General features: G+C 34.9%; 1 protein-coding gene across 1 annotated transcript; it reads left to right on the top strand.

Annotated features, from left to right (window-relative positions):
- The first annotated feature begins 6,089 nt into the window (after positions 1-6,089).
- On the top strand, positions 6,090-15,239 carry LOC142612479 (transcription factor GTE8-like). Its single transcript, XM_075784570.1, has 11 exons — positions 6,090-6,459; positions 7,122-8,426; positions 8,528-8,576; positions 8,806-8,937; positions 9,474-9,547; positions 9,731-9,803; positions 14,020-14,100; positions 14,180-14,298; positions 14,411-14,477; positions 14,603-14,733; positions 14,818-15,239. Exons 2-11 carry the CDS (start codon positions 7,200-7,202, stop codon positions 15,076-15,078), a joined length of 2,214 nt encoding a protein of 737 aa, XP_075640685.1. The 5' UTR covers positions 6,090-6,459; positions 7,122-7,199; the 3' UTR covers positions 15,079-15,239.
- Positions 15,240-17,211: the final 1,972 nt, after the last annotated feature.

The following is a 17,211-nucleotide window of genomic DNA, read 5'->3' as shown; positions in this document are numbered from 1 at the left end:
GTGGCGAATGCAATCGGGCGGAATTACGGGATCTAAATAGCTAATGAAGACAAGACTCCGAGAAGTTCGTTGGTAGCAGGAGCTTGGAGGGTTCAAGTACATTGGGTAGATTAGGCTTGGAGGGTCTTTTTGATATTCGTGTACTCCAACTTATTCACTAGTGGATCGATTTCGACTTTGAGGGCTGCGAAGAGGTTTTTCGTCAAGTACTTCGGTTTCCTCTTCGATAAAATGTCTTGGTGTTATCTTTGTTTTTGCATTTCACTTTTTTAATCTTTAAACTTTACATTTATTGCTTATTGTTCTTGCTTATGGCTTAGAGTAGTGTTCCGGTTTATTATGTTTGTTTTGCTCTTGTTCTACACTTAGATAAGTTAGAGTAAAAGCAATTAAACCATAATTTAAAATTAGGGGGGTCTAAACAAGCATTAGTGTTTTCACACTAATTGAGATTTTAGTCTTCATGTACATAATTGGAAGTAATTATTTCCCTATATGTAATGGCCTCTATCTTAATGGGAGTTTAAGGTCGATGAGTATCGGTCATCATTAACTAGGCTTTATTGCTTTTGTAAAGTATTAGATGATTGGGCTTATCATCTTTAATGATTAGCAGTTACAAAACCTTTTAAAGGTTCTACTCATTTGTTGTTGTCTGGTTCATCAGTTGCCCCTTTATTCTGAAATTGTTCATTTAGAGGAGGACAATTCTAGGAATAAACTATGTGTGTCCATGTCGCTTCGGATTCCGTTCTTTTCTAGGCAATTTTGTTAACGATCGTCACTGGGCAATTGTATTTAGATGGCGTGATCGTTGCATGTCACTAGACGATTAATGCATCTGTTTTCTTTGAGATTGTTGCATGCCAGTGGGCAATCATCTTTAGATGGCACGATCGTTGTGTGTCATTGGATGATCAATGCATCTTTTCTTTTTCTTTTTTGCGATTGCTGCGTGTTGTTGGGCTATCTTCTTTTGATGGCATGATCATTGCATGTCGTTGGACAATTAATGCTTTTTTTTTTTGCGATTATTGCAAGTCGTAGGGCAACTAGTCTTTTGATTTGCGATTGCTTCATTTTTTAGGGCAATTCGCCTTTTGATGGTATGATTGTTGCATGTCGAAGGATGATCAATGCATCTTTTTTGTTTGCGATTGTTATGTTTTACAGGGCAATCGTTTTTCGATGGCATTATAGTTGAGTGTCGTCGGACAGTCAATGCATTCTTCTTTTTTGCAATTGCTACGTGTCATAGGGCAATTCATCTTTTGATTTGCAATTGTTGCATTTTATAGGGTAATTTGTCTTTTGATTTGCGATTGCTACGTTTCACAAGGCAATTTGTCTTTTGATTTTGCGATTGCTGTGTTTTACAGGCAATTCATTTTTTGATTTGCGATTGCTGCGATTGCATGTCATTGGACGATCAATGCATCTGTTTTGCGGTTGTAGTGTGTCACTGGGCAATTGTCTTTAGATGGCATGATCGTTGCGTGTCACTGGACAATCAATACATCTTTTCATTCTTTTGAGAGCCGAATCCTAGGATCACTTCATTTTTTGGAAGAGAAATCTCAGGATCTTGTATTCAAAGTATTTTACCTGAGGGAGACCTTTATTCTATAATGAAATACAAAAAAGGATGATAAAAAACAGAAAAGTAGAAAAAACAGGAAAACACTTACTAGTTGTATTTTCTTAGGTGCTCAACATTTCATGGATGAGATTGATCTATCTCATCCATGTTTGTTAGGCGATAACTTCCTTCTCATGTGTGGCTTTTCATGATCCCTTTAGAGGCTAAGACATCTTCTACATTCATGTACTTTTGTGCTTTGAACAATAGGTTGGCCATGGTTACTGGCGGGTTCTTTGTTATTGAAAACAAGAAATCCTCTGATAGTAGACCCGCCTAGAAGGCTGTGAGCAACAACTAATCCTCTGCTTTGTCCACTTGCAAGACTTCTTTGTTAAATCTTGTCACATACATTCTAAAGGATTCTCCTACTCCCTGTCTCACACTTAACAAATGCAAAATGGGTTGTCCATACCTTTGGCCGCCAATGAAGTGACAGACCAAAGCCTCACCTAATTCGTCAAAACTTCCGATTGTTGAAGGGGGAATCTTGCTGAACCATACCTTGGCTGCTTCCTTCAGAGTAGTTGGAAAAGTTCTGCACACAATTTCATCCATGGTTTTTTGCAGGTTCATTAGACTTTTGAAGGATTCAATATGGTTAAGAGGGTCCTTCAAACTGTCGAATGAGTCAAGTTGTGGGAGCCTAAACTTTTGCCGCAGCAGCAAGTCTAGCATAGCAGTGATAAAGGGTGACGCAATTTGTTTGATAATCTCATCTAGATTCCTCTGACCTTTTCCTTTCACAGTGTTATTCAACTCATCCATCTCTTTCTTCATGTTTTGGAATTCTTCTTCCATCCTGCTTGGACACTTAGTTCCATTAGAATGATCTTTCCTTGGGTTGTTCTCTTTGTTATTGCTTTGTTATTCCCTGTTCTTTATTCTGAGTGGGGCATTGTCACTTCTTTGCCTTATCTCCCTATTTTTCCTGGTCAGCTCTTCTACACTCGCAACAAGGGTTTGAATTTGCTATTCCATTTGGTTTGAAGAATTGGGATCCATTGAAAGGAAGAAAGAAATTGTAGCATGTTAGAGCACTAGTTTCAGATATGTCATTCCCACAGACGGCGCCAAACTGATGATGCCTGAAATCATCAGTATGCTATTCGTCCAACGGAACCAACATCTTCTTTGAATGGCTGCAAAATAAAAGAGAGAATTTGGTGAAGAAACACCAGTGGGGTGTTTTCTTAAAACCCTCCGATGATAAAGTAAGAATCAACCCTTATATTTTGTATATAAATAGTGTTTTTGTAGTAGTTGTGCACATAAATATCTTCATGTACATAATTGTAGGTAATTATTTATTTGTGTGTAACGGTCTTTGTCTTAATGGGAGTTTAAAGTCAATGAGTAACAGTCATCATTAACTAGGCTTTATTGCTTTTGTAACGTATCAAATGATTGGGCTCATCATCTTTAATGATCAGCGGTTACAGAACCTATTGAAGGTTTTGCTCATTTATTGTTGTTTGGACAATACATTTTTTGGTTCATCAATTACTAATTAACATGTGGATTTTAATACCAAGCATGCGAACAATAATGTGATCTTTGTAAACTCTATTTCAGCTTGATGACTTGTAGAGCTATCTCAATGAGTTTGAACTTTAAACAACCTGTGAATGACTTCAGGTTAAAAGCCACCAGGGGCGGCTTGATGCATTTAGAGACTTAAGGCGAAACTAACATTGAGGCCTTATATATATAACTTAAAAGATTAAATATTACTTAAACTCTATTATCTTGTTTTATATACACAAATATTACTAATTAACATGAGCCACATAGACACAAAAAATTTGACAAAACATTTCACACCTATTGATGTGGTTGATTAATAGTGGTAAGTAAAAGAATGATGTAGTGGTGGACCTAAGTGAGAATTAACAAAATTTTGTCAACTCAATTATTGTGAAAAATGTTGTGAATTTTTTTTTATTGTGTATTGCTCTTTTTTTTTTTTTTTTTTTGAGAAGTGCTACATTCACAATATTTTTCACAACAAATCCTAAGTGTTAAATTGTTACTGATTCTAATTTAAACTTACTACTAGAATTTTTTTTTTGCCATCAATAATGGCCAGTAATAATTTGCTACTTAGGATTTTTTGTAAAAATGTTTTGAAAAATATTGTGGACCTAACATTTTTCTCTTTTTTTTTTTTCTTGTCTTTCATTTGATTTAAAAAAATTATTTTATTTGTTAGCTAATATTTTGGATTAATTAATTAAAAAAATAACTCTATTGGTTAAAATTTGGTGGCCTTTTTTTCTACTTGAGCCTTAAGCAACCATATCAACTACAGCTACTATAGGGCCGACACTGAAAGCCACGAGGTCTGCAAGACATCATATTCAGTATTAGTTATGAGTCCCATCACAATTGCATACCACAATATAATCAATAGCTATATCATATATGGATGAATTTCAAGGGATTTGTTGCAAGATTAGAGAAAGGGACTACAAGGTTTGTTGAAAGTAGAGATTATGTCAACCAAGTCAAAGAAATTTAGAGTAACACAGCCTTTTCTCTTTCTTTTTTTGAACAAATTGTCCTATCATATATTTTATATCCAACAGTTTATTAATTAGATGGAATAATATTGAATCAAAATCAATATAGCAAAAATTTATTGTTTTTCACTGTCCACTTCTCCCAAATTTTGCAAGTACTTGTAAATGACACCATCTTTACCATTTTTATTTAGTACAAATTACATTTTTCGACCATAAACTATTATCCCGATCAAACTTAGCTCATTGAATTATCGAAATACATGATTGATTCTCCAAACTTATAACTTGTTTTAATGTCATCCCTACCATTTGGTTTGGTGTTAAGTCTGACAAAATTTATCATTAAAGGACTAATTCACCTCTCTAGAAAATAGATGGCTGAGGATAAATTGATATTTCAATACTAAATCTTGTTAAAATTAACAACAAAAAAAAAAAAAAAGGAGGTTTTTTATTTAAAATTAGGGGGGGGGGGAGGTCGATCATGTATTTTGATAGTTTAGAAGGCGAAGTATAATTAGAGGGATAGTTTAGAGTAAAAATTTGTAATTTTCCTTTTAATTATTTACTAGTTATTTATTTGTACTACTAATTAATTTAAGGGTCAAATTTTATATTTCTCTTAATATTATTATCCATTAATTGTTCGTATTTTGAGCAAGTTGCATTATTACAAATCCAACTATGGAGGATTGTGGACTTTTCTTTGAGAAGTGCGTGTCAAGAGATACTCATACCTATTTTTATTGAAATATTTTAAAACCTATATAATATATTTCACTTATACCTACACAAAAAATTAATTAAAAAGGAGAGTAAGAATTCCGTTGGAGAGAGGGAGAATTATTTCAAAACCTTTTGATTATAGATGGTGCTAGATGAGATGAACCTATAACTAAATAAATGCACTACTTCAAATGCTTTGTTGGGAAGGGGTGAGTTTGATACTAACATCAGGTTTTGAAAGTGACATTTTCTCGTCTAAAATTTAATTTATTAATATTCATTGCAATAATGCCGGTGGATATTATAATGTAATTAATAGTTTCAAATATAAAGTGTAATCTTTTTCTAAATTATTGATAGGTAAAATGTTAACCATCAAAGCACCAGGTGAATAACAAATTTTTTTATTTTCTAAGATGAAATAATCAAAGAATCAATAATTTACATTGTATTTTATGGTTTGTTTGGATGGAAGGGGAAAAGAGGAAGGGTAGAGGGGAGTAGAGTAGAGTTGGTTAAAAATAAGTTAATTTTATGCTAAATTTACTCTACTCTACTCCTTCTCATCCTCTCTCTCCCTCAATCCAAACGCACTATTAGAGTATTCATTATATACACACACTAGCTTCATCACACGCATTTTACGCGTGTGATGAGTTTTTTTTTTTTTGGAATTTAGTGTTATAATTTTCCTTTAAAAAAATTTAGATAAATTTATTTTGAAGACATGAATTAGTAGGAGAATGTTCTATTTTATAGGTATTTTAAGTAAAGTTGGAGATATATTTTTATTAGGTTGTTTTCAAGTTTTTTTTCTCTTAAGCCATTAAACGTAAGGTTCAGGAGTAATTCTAAATTTCATAAAAGTCCCATCTAAAAAGGGAAATTCTCTTAGAGATAATATAGATATATAAATTTAGGTCCTACTAATTTTATATTTCTAGAACAATTTAAGGCATATATATATAAATTTTTTTTTTAATTGTAAATTTAGGCCCTACTAATTTTGTTTTTCTAGAACAATATAGGGCCTCCCACTAAAATTCATTCATTAGCATTGAAGAACAAAATGATGCACAACCCTCGTACTAAATCAAACGGCTAAGATTTCGAATTACACATAATCCGTAGGATTTACATTGGGGTCCACAATCAAACGGTGGATATTGCCTTAAGGGTTTCGTAAGAAGAATGTTCGTGGGCTTTAGCAGAAAGACTAGAGAGCGGAGTCTCGTACTTCCCTTTCTCAAAATAAACGCACGCACACAGTCTCGTTTCGACTCTCGAAGCTTTGTTCCAATAAATAAAAAAAACTCATTTTTATTTTTTATTTTTCCCCAAACTCTGAATCAAAATTCTTTACTTGAGCCTCTACTTCAAATCCAATCAAATTTCTAGGGTTTTTGCTTCTTGCTTTGTATGGCTTACTTGTGCCGAAATTCTTTGATCTACGGCTAGTTCTGGTCCCGAATTCATCGCCGTGGCTTTGTTCGGAGCTCGCTTGGGCGAAAGGTTTTGGTAATTGAGGTTGCAAGGAGTTGCGGCGAATAAAACAGCAACAACTATTCGGTAATTTGTTTTGATTAGGGTTTTGGGTTTTGGATTTTGGATTTATTTATTTTTCGATTCCTACTGTTTTTTGTTTGTTTTGAGTTTTTGAGAAGTTGCTTGGTGCTTGAGGTTAGGGTTTTTTTTTTGTTCAGTTTTGTTGTTGTAGAAAGCTTTGGAGTTGAAATTTTGAGTTTTGGTACTTAAAAAAGAGAGTAAATTTTTACTGTACTTGCCCTCTTGTTAATTAAATTATCTTGTTTTTGGTTCTCATTAATCTCTGTGATTTGCAACTATTGTGATATGTGAAAATCAAAGAAATTCATTACTTTATTGTTTATCCTCTGTTTGGTTGCTGAGAAAATGTAGAAATTTATAGAAATGCTTGTAAAATAATTAAAACAATGAAAATTTTGAGCAATATGAGCTGTAGTTGAGTGGAATTTTTTTAAAATAAAAAATTTTGGATCCCTTTTGGCGGGGTTTCAAGTTTTGAAGAATTTAATATATATATATATATATATATATATATATTTTTTTTTTTTTCTTTTGGGTTTTCTTTACCTACTCTTATCAGCAAAAAAACGATGTGTTTTTGTCTGCTTTTGGAAGATGGAAGAACAGTATAGGGTTAACTGGACAACTTGAGGTGGTAATTTTACTTCCATGATTGCTATATGCAGAAGTAATTGATTGAACCGTACGTTGGCAGTCACTATTGTAGGCGGATTGGATAGAAAGAGCAAATATTATTGGATATTATGGTGGAGAAGAATAATAGATACCCTGGTGGGTACTATGCTAATGCGTTTGGGAGGGCGGGTGAATTAGAGGGTTCTGGTAGCTCAGGGCGAATTGACACAGAAATAACTGCTTCAGAGGATTCAAGTGCCCCAATGAGGAAATGTATTAGTTTAAATTCCAATAATTGTGATGCCTTTGGTGTCCCTACACAAGTCCTTCCCCTGTCAAATATGTTGCCATCTGAAAGAAAGGAAATAATACATAGGTTAAAAATGGAACTTCAACAGATTCGGATACTTCAGAAGAAAGTTGAATCACAAAGGACTAATGCTGTCCCTGTGTCATCTTCTAGTGATATTCTTAGCTGTAGTAATGGACAAGTTGGGCCACGGGCAGAAAGTTTGAAAAAATCATCAACATTGACTTCTGGGCCTGGAAAGAAATTGAATACGGCGAGTCAGAAACAACATGGATTGAATCGTGGCACTTCTGGAAGGTTTGAGACCACACCAAGCACTGCAACTGCAACTGCAATTTTGATGAAACAGTGTGAGGCTCTGTTGAAACGATTGATGTCCCATCAGCATTCATGGGTTTTCAACACCCCTGTTGATGCAGTGAAGTTGAATATTCCGGATTATTACACTGTTATTAAGCATCCAATGGATTTTGGGACAATAAAGAATAAGTTAGCTTCAGGAGCTTACTCTAGCCCATTGGATTTTCATGCTGATGTTAAACTTACCTTCACCAATGCGATGACCTACAATCCACCGGGAAATGATGTCCACCTCATGGCTGATACTCTTAATAAATATTTTGAAGTGAGATGGAAACCCATTGAGAAAAAACTACCCAAGACTGATGCCCAACTATTAGCAGCAAAATCTGGCCCTTGTGAAGACATGGAAACTGCTAAAAAAGTGACCCCTCCCTCAAAAAAGAGGAAAATCACTTCAATGCCCCTTGAAGTTGTGCAAAAGCCTATTAAGCATGTAATGACAGCTGAGGAGAGGCGCAGTTTAGGTAGGGAATTGGAGTCTTTGCATGGAGAAATACCTGTACATATCATTGAATTCTTGAGGGAGCATAGTTCCAATGGAAGGGAATGTGGAGAGGATGAAATTGAGATTGATATTGATGATCTTAGTGATGATACCTTGTTCACCCTGCGGAAGCTCTTAGATGACTATTTGCAAGAGAAACTAAAGAACCACCCAATAGCTGAACCTTGTGAAATAGAGGTATAATACTAGCCTTCCTTCTATTCCAAAGTATTTGATGTTCTGTATGCTTTCTCTGTTGTATGTTTGACAAACGCATTTTTATATATTCTTTTAAGCAGCTGTTGAATGAATCAGGGCCAAGCAATTCATCCATGCAACCCTGCAAAGGTCACATTCTCCTTCATTTCCTTCATTTGGTTGCATATATAAAATATTATGGGGTTTGAGGGATACCTCAGTGGTTTCAGCACCTCTTATGGTGCTTGGGCACTGAGGTTTGAACCCCCCCCCCCCCCCCCCAAATGTATATATATGTATATATAATTTTTTTTTTGAACTTCTGAATTGCTCATCAGTACTTTATATGACTTGTTTCTCTTCCTATATTGTGCATTAGGGAATGACCCAGGTGATGAAGATGTTGACATTGGTGGAAATGAGCCTCCCATCTCAAGTTACCCTCTTGTGGAGATAGAAAAGGATACAGCCCATAGAAGCAGTAAATGTATCAGCGCAGGCAGCTCCGGTGGTAAGTTGAGTTTGTCTTTCTGTTTTCTATCTTGGATAGGTCTTTCTCAAAATTCATCCTTCTGAGAGAGAAATCACTAGGAAATGCAATTGTAGGAGCAACCAATCATAATCCACTTCTGGTCTTATATATCTGAAATGATATTTGGGCCCCTATGTGGATTGAAGAGGACACATTAGATTTGTTATGGTTATGGGAGACACTGAACATATCTAGAAGTCTTTGTCACAATTAAGCAGTCTTTATCTTGATGCCAAATAAGCTTTTCATTTAAAAGAAAACATCTTGTTGAGTTCTCATTGGCATATTCTAGAATGACATAAACATGGAAATGTTATTAGATCTGAAAGCATTTAGTCTTTACTAAAACAAATTATTGCCTACTTGGGGATTTTTGCTGTTGTGCTGGGCTCTAAGTAGTTTTTAATTATTTTATACAAGAAATACAATCCATGAAATCCCTTGTTTTCCATTTTTGTTTTTTTCATGTGGTTATTGCTGTATTTATTTATGTCTGTATCTTGTGTTGTCTGCAGATTCAGGCTCTGGCAGTTCTTCTGAAAGTGAATCTGATGGTGATAAAGCTTCAAGCCAGGCAAATGAATCCAAGGTATTTGATGGTTCAGTCTGTTAATATTTTTTTGGGTGAGCCCTATAGTTATTTGAATTCGAATACCATTCATATGGGATTTTGACCCCTGTTAACTAATTACAATGCTTTACTTGCTGCTTTGGGCTCATTTGTGGATGGATTGATGTTCAACCTGCATTCTATGTGCTCTGTGTTCTTCAGGTACCAGAAATCTTGGGGTCTGGTACTCAATTAGACGAAAAGACTAGTGTTGGTGATCCTCTTGAAGGAAATCGTGAGTATATTTTCTTGTTCCCAAAATCCATTTTCATTTTGTATGTGTAAGTTTTGTGTAAAGGATATAAAAATTGGTACCTAATCACATGAAAAAAAAAGAGCTCCTGTAAAAATGTAAAAATGTTCCCTACAGTAATTAAAAGAAGAAGAAGAAGAACAGACCATCTATGTTAAAGTGAATCCTAGGAATACTGTTACAGCTCCTGCCCATAGTAGATGAAAGTTTGTAAAATGGTACATTTTTTTGAAACAAAATAAAAATATTGGTATTTAAAAAAGGCTAAATTGCAAATTTCACCCTCTACTTTACCCAAAACTCAATTCAGGCCTCTAATTTTACTTTTATTCATTTGAGTCTTCTAACTTTAAAACTTACACTGTTTGTTTCAGCGATAATGTTTTCTAGAAAATGAGTCGTTTTTCAAAAGGTATTTTCTACAAAACTATATTATTTTCCTATATTTGGTAGCAACCTTAAATGAGTTGAAAAACAATCTCCTAACTTCCCCTATTTAGCTTGCTGTGAGATGAAGTTGTTTTCCAGAAAAATTTCTTGGAAAACAATTTTTAAAAATAAGCTATGTTTTTTCTGTTGACCAAAGATAGTTTTCCTTTCACTCATTTTTTCTAATACTACCAAACACTGAAAAACACGGAAAACTATATTTACACTAAGTTTTTCATCGAAACAAATGGAGTGTATTCAATTCAAGCATTCCATTAGTCTCTGTTAAAAAAACACCGTTAGAGGCCCCTAAAAGTACTTTTTTATTTTTATTTAAGAATATGAAATGGAAATGAACCATTATTACAAAAAAAGGGGTGTCATTTTGCTCATCAAACACCCTTTTAGCAAAGTTTGCATTGGGCGTGGGCTGTGAGGTCTTCACTAGGAACAACCTAAACCCAGTTGTGAAATTGAAATTGGGGTATTAGGTTTGAATCTGGATGTGTGAGAAGTAGAAGGATTAATTGTGTTAGGGTGGGCGTTTGAGCAAGTGGATTTTGGTTTTGAATGGAATAATTGGGAGATCAAGGTGTTTTTGTTGTGGAGGATGGAAAAAGAGAAGAAGATGAGAAATTACGAATATAGGCAGCAAACATTTGGATTATAACAACTAGAACTACAAGAGAAGTGATTTGGCAGATGACGATGATTATATTGGAGCCTGAGAAGACCTATCAGTCTTGCAGAGGAGGAGAGTTTTGACATTCTTATCACTATAATGTACTCAGTATTACAGTCCTTTTACTGGTAATGAGTCTCTTAATCTTTCACTTGCTTCACATTCTACTCTTTCTACCAACTGTATCAAAATCTCAAACTCTCTCAGGTCTGCCAATCCTAATCACTATTATTATTCTTCTTTTGTTTTTCCTTTTTGTTTCATTTCTTTCCATTTTTTTATTCTTAAATAATAATAATAAAAAAGTAATTTTAAAGGTCTCTAACAATGTTTTTTAACAGAGAGTAACGGAAGGCCTAAATTGAATTAGTTTGAAATTTAAAAGACTCTAATGAACAAAAGTAAGGTTAGAGGCTTGAATTGAATTCTGGTCAAAGTTAGAGGGTGTAATTTGCAATTTAGCCTTAAAAAAAAAAGCTCTTAGGCTATATGTGCTTGGGATTATCCCCCCCCCCCCCCCCTAAAAAAAAACTCACATCTGATTCTTGATCTTGCGTGCATTTCAAGAAGATTATAATTTGACTTATCGCCAAAAAGAAGATTATTTTGTGTATTTACAAACTTTTTTTTTATCTTTTGTAGGACAATAGCTTTTTTTTTTGGGACAGTTTATAACATATGATGTAGGCCAAATTGGTGAATTTATCTGCATGTTCTTTTGGGAGTTCAGAACTTGACTTAGGACAAATTTGGGAATTTATCTGTGTTTTTGTGGGGCTTAGGGGTAAGAGTATTTGTGGATCTATGGTTTTGAATGGCTGAAGAAAGGGTTATGGGGGTGTATTAGGAATTAAAATATGGTTTGATGAGTTATTTGATGGCTATTTGATAGAAGAAAGTATGTCGGGTTTTAGGGTTTTGATAGGTAAAAGAATGAGCACATTTGGGGTTGCAACTTGCAAGGAAGGAGGAAAAAAAAGAAGAGTTTTATGGTGTCGAAGGGCGACATGAATGGTACCTGTGAACAGTACCACAGGAAAGAAAATAAGATAAGAGAAGGGAAAGGAATAAAAGAATAATAAGGCTAACGCTCCTTGATAGTCAGACACTCAATATTTTATTGATCAACTCAATCCCTTCTTTGAGTACATTGAACACAAATATATTTATGGGGTGTTTCTTGTACTAATAATAGAAAAATTCCTAGTTTTAGTAGTTGATTAAAACTTAATAAAATTAAAACTTGGGCTCAAAGAAAATAAAACCTAAGATAATAAAATACAAACTTGGGCCCAAAGAAAATAAAACCTAAGATAGTTAAGAAATCTCCGAGAAAATTCTAGACAAATAAATTATACACTTAATTCAGGTTGCTGAAATTACAATTTTGCCTCTAAATACAAAATAGATCAAATAAAGACCCAAATTAAAAAAGTGTTTTAACCTTAGGACAGATAAAACTAGAACTTTAAGGTCACACCACTTTTATTTCAATTTTACCTTACACGTAAGCCCCATAAAATAATGCTTGAACAGATGAATTTGTAAAGTTGTAACAATGATGTAGGATCTTTAAGAATTCAGCACTATACTTGATTTCTTGATGAATTTTTATTTTTATTTTATTAATTAGAATTGATTTTTAAGGGTTTAGGTTACAAAGAATTAATCTTGATGGCTGTTTAGGGCTGAAACAAGGTATAGAACAAAGAGAAGATAAATAAAACAATAGACAATCACACCTAGGTCTTCCTAAGCAATGACACCATTAAAGGGTAAAATAAGCTGCCGGAATTTAATTAGAATCAAACTCACTATGAATATTATTGACTACAATAAACTCTTTATATAGGCTATTGTTAAATCCTTTCCTAGAGGGACCTGGACTCTAAATAACCTATTCCTGGAATTGATTAGGAATACTAATAACAAACCAAAAAGGAATTAATAACATCTAAACCAAATAGGAAAAGGACTCAAAACATAAAATAAGACTTGTGGGCTTTTGGTACAGCCAAGGACAATTGCCCTTATTCTAGTAGAACTTAATTAAAACTGATCCAACTAAAAATAAACAATAAAATAAAACTTAATTTTACTTTAGAATGACTAAGCAAGGTCCCAAGAGAGCTCGTTATCATCTGAAACTTCCCAAATTAATGCTTGATCACTTGAACCAGTTTTCCCTCGCCTCTTATAGGTCTTTAAAGTGGGCTTCCACTCACGTTCCCCATCACACACATCACCCAACACACGCTCACACTAATATGCATTCCATGCCCCTAAGATGTTCAATCCATGTGTTGGGACTTGGGAAGACTGCTAAAGAGAGGTCATTATCATCTGAAACTTTCCAAATTAATGCTAGAGCACTAGAACTAGTTTCCCCTTGCCTCTTATGGGTCTTTAAGTGGGTCGCCACTTATGTTCCCCATCATACCCCCCCCCCCCCCCACCCCCCACAACAGGCACTCACGCATATATGCATTCCATGCCTCTACAATGTTCTATCCATGTGTCAGGAGGACTGCTAGCATTGCAAGAGAAGAAATGGGTATTGAAAGACACTATCAGCATTTCAACTCTTTAAATTATTTGTGTTCCTATTAAAAGCATTAGAAATTATTTGTGTCAATTAAATGCCACTATCAGCATTTGAACTCTTTAAATTTCTCTAAAAGCCTATGAATTGTGATGCACTTTTAAGTGTTATATTCAGAACAAGTTCGGCAGAAGGTTAGCAAATGCAGTTTCTGAGGAATGGCCAGGGGGAGAAGAAACTGGCTACAGTTGCATCCTTTGTATTTACTGAAACATATATGTTATCTGCTGTATTACTTCTCATGCATATTTAAGAATAAACCTCAGCATCCTAGTCCACTGGGATCTTTTGCAGCTTTACGACTGGCCGTTTATTTAATTGCTGGCCACTTTCAATTATTACTGAAACTATCTTATGCACCCTCAAAGTAGGCATAGGATAATTTAGGTGCTCTTCAAGCTGGACTATGGCTATAAGATTTACATTACTGCTTTTTTATGGTAATGCATCACTGCTGTAGTCTGCTAATGCATGGTTTTGTACAGAATCTGTTAGTGGGTTGGATCAAGTGGAACAGAGTTCCCAGCAAAAGCCAAGTTCTGTGGACTCAGATTACTGTCAAGATGGTAAGCGTAAGAGTCGGCAAGGAAATTGTCCTATTAATCCTGGAGTAGCTTCTAACTGATCATCCCTTAAACATTGTAGGGGACAGTGCTCCAACTAAGAGGCGGCAGGTCTCCCCTCAGAAGCTTTATCGTGCTGCTCTTTTAAAGAACCGATTTGCTGATACAATCATGAAAGCTCGAGAAAAGACACTTACACAGGTTGGTTATGGATTTGGGCTTCTTGAAAATTTACAATATTTGCATCTCTCCATTTTGTGAGTATTACCCTGTCTTGATATGATCGGATACAATTTGATCTTGATGAAATCAGGGCGGGAAGTGGGATCCTGAGGAGAAATTACGACGGGAAAAAGAGGAGCAGGAACTGGAACGGAAAGGTTGTTACTTTATGCTTTGAATATGTTCCATGCTTATGTTTATCTGCTTTTGTTTCTTGGGAAAGATTAAACTGTGGTATGGAATTCCTCTGTTAGTAAAACATATTTTTGAATCATGGATCCAGAAAGAGCACAATTACAAGCAGAAGCCAAGGCTGCTGAAGACGCTCGAAGGCGAGCGGAAGCAGAAGCTGCCGCTGAGGCCAGACGGAAGAGGGAGCTTGAGAGAGAAGCTGCACGGCAGGCATTGTTGCAGGTAAACAAGAACATTATATCTTGCATGTGTACGTGGCACTATTTCTCCTTGGTTTTATTGTAATATACCCTGGTACTCCTGCAGATGGAAAAGACTGTTGAAATCAACGATAATTCTCGGTTTCTTAAAGACTTGGACATGCTTTGTACTGCCCCTGCTGAGCAACTACCAAGTTCTGCAGATGAAACAAGCCCGGATCACTCACAGGATGGCCTGGGTAGTTTCAAGTTTGGGGGCTCAAATGCCCTGGAAAAACTTGGTTTGTTCATGATAGAGGATGAAGAGGAGGAAGTGGACCCACCTAGTAATCCTGTAAATGAGGTAGAGGAGGGAGAAATTGATTAAGATGTACTGCCTTTTTGTAATAGTTAAATGAATTGAGATAAGAATAGCAATGAAGTTCGTTTGCGTTGGTGGATATGCATGCATTTCTTGCTCAATGTGAACCGTGAACCCTCTGGCAATCAACAATACTCATAGATAGTTATGTACAGAGCAACTGGATACGTCTTTTATGTGCAACTTTTATGAGCCAAAAATGCTGACCCTTCAGTTCCTTAACCATTTGAAAAGGGTGGCAATGACTATTCAATTAGTCTTTTCTGCATTAAAATTACTTTAAAATCTTACTCTTATGGGTTTGGGTTTTTTGTTCATTTCGTCAGAGTCTACCATTGGACCATTATTAAAAACTAAGACATTTAGTTCTTGATTTGGGGGGCACAGTCATCCTTAGCTGGAGTTGGAGGCAGTTTTTCAGTACTCTTTTTAAGTTATGCCAATTGATTCGAGTGACAGTATATTGCCATTTAAAAACTTCCGAAGAAGGCCTACGTCCTAATCCTCACAACCTACCAGGACGAATACACCATGTTAGCAAGTACTCACAAAATGAGGGAGGAGAGTTCGCCAACAGTGTCAGTAAATGATTCCAATTTAAACACATAATATGTAGATAAGGTCCACTGAAAAATCCTAATTAAAATATTTAACATAAGGACGACTTGTTTCTCAAAAAAAAAAAAAAAAAGGTCGACTTAAAAAAAAAATCTGATGGTGTCAATTTGTAAAATTTCAAACATTGTAATATTAGATTCTGTCCAATTATCTAAGGGTATAATTTTTTCTCCAAAAAAAAAAAAAAAAGCTCTAAGGGTTTGATTAACGGGTGAGACTTTTCTGTATGTTTAGAGCTAAGGATTGACCATGTAACTAATATGTGTTCATTTTAAGATGCATGTCAGTATCTTGTCGTCTCTATTGCTCAAAACCATTATAGGGAAGCCAAATTCTTAGTTAACAAATACCTCTGTGTTAGTTATTGTAATTGATGTTTTATTTTTTAAATTACAATTTTCAGTTAAAGAAGTATTTGTTTATTTTCTGTTGTTACTTCCTAATGCAGTGAGATCCATTATTTTCTATTTAATGGGTGTATTCACACACCCGTTAACAAAAGTTGTATAACAGAAAAGTCATAAACTAGAAGCTTCCAATTATGAAAAACTTAATAGATAGATTATAGTTCAGACAAAAATTGAGAGGCATAAAGCACACAACTTAAATCTAACAACCGATCACCAATTATTGACTTGGCACCACAAGAAAATAGTCTGGTACTTAAAAGAGTTTTGAACACCTAAGTAATTTTTTTTTTTTTTTTTTCATTTTATAAAAAAGCTAAAGAATCGAGTTCTTTATTGTGACCTAATGACACTTCTTAAAAAAGGGAACGAGTTCAATTTTGACTAAGCATAAGTACAGGGGACTTATGGGCATAAGGTTTTTTTTATATCATCTCGGCATAAAGGGCCTTAATTTTCAATGCAAATCACTAGGCAAATAATTCCATCACAGGTTGCAGTTGCTCGATTGGCTAAAGATAAATTTGCAGAGAATCCAACGTGGTCCAAATATATATATATATATATATATATATATATATATATATATATATATATATATATATATATAATTTAATGTTAAGGTTGATGATATACATTAGATTACACGCATGCATGTGAACCACTTAAGGTGTCACCATTAAAGCTGTTCAAATCCTCGAAAGGCGAACATATAAAACATTAGCTAAGTGGTGGAGGGAGGAGATGAGGATTCACGCAGATGACAGTCTATAAAGTTTGGACTTCGGAAAGTTTGCTGCTTCAGCCCAACTGGGCCATGGGTTGACCATGCTGTGCTGGCTAGCCTCATCTATGAATTTGCATTCCTCAATGCTATTGCTAATCTCTCTCTCTCTGTTTGTCTCTAATGGTCGTACAAGATGCTAAAAGCCATATGGAATCCTCGAATGGGTCATTAGTTAAATAACAATGGCAAAATTTCCAAGAGATACTTCAGTATAGAGAGGGGGTTGGGGACCATATAGCCATTGCCTTTTTGTCTTTGGTATTCGTTTCAGGATCGACTCGACTATATATGGTTTCTCATACCACTTTGAACCATTAAAAATAGCAT

The sequence above is a fragment of the Castanea sativa genome, chromosome 1 (assembly GCF_040712315.1).
Source record: "Castanea sativa cultivar Marrone di Chiusa Pesio chromosome 1, ASM4071231v1".
Lineage (NCBI taxonomy): Eukaryota > Viridiplantae > Streptophyta > Magnoliopsida > Fagales > Fagaceae > Castanea > Castanea sativa.
This window is presented reverse-complemented; position numbering and strand designations above follow the sequence as displayed.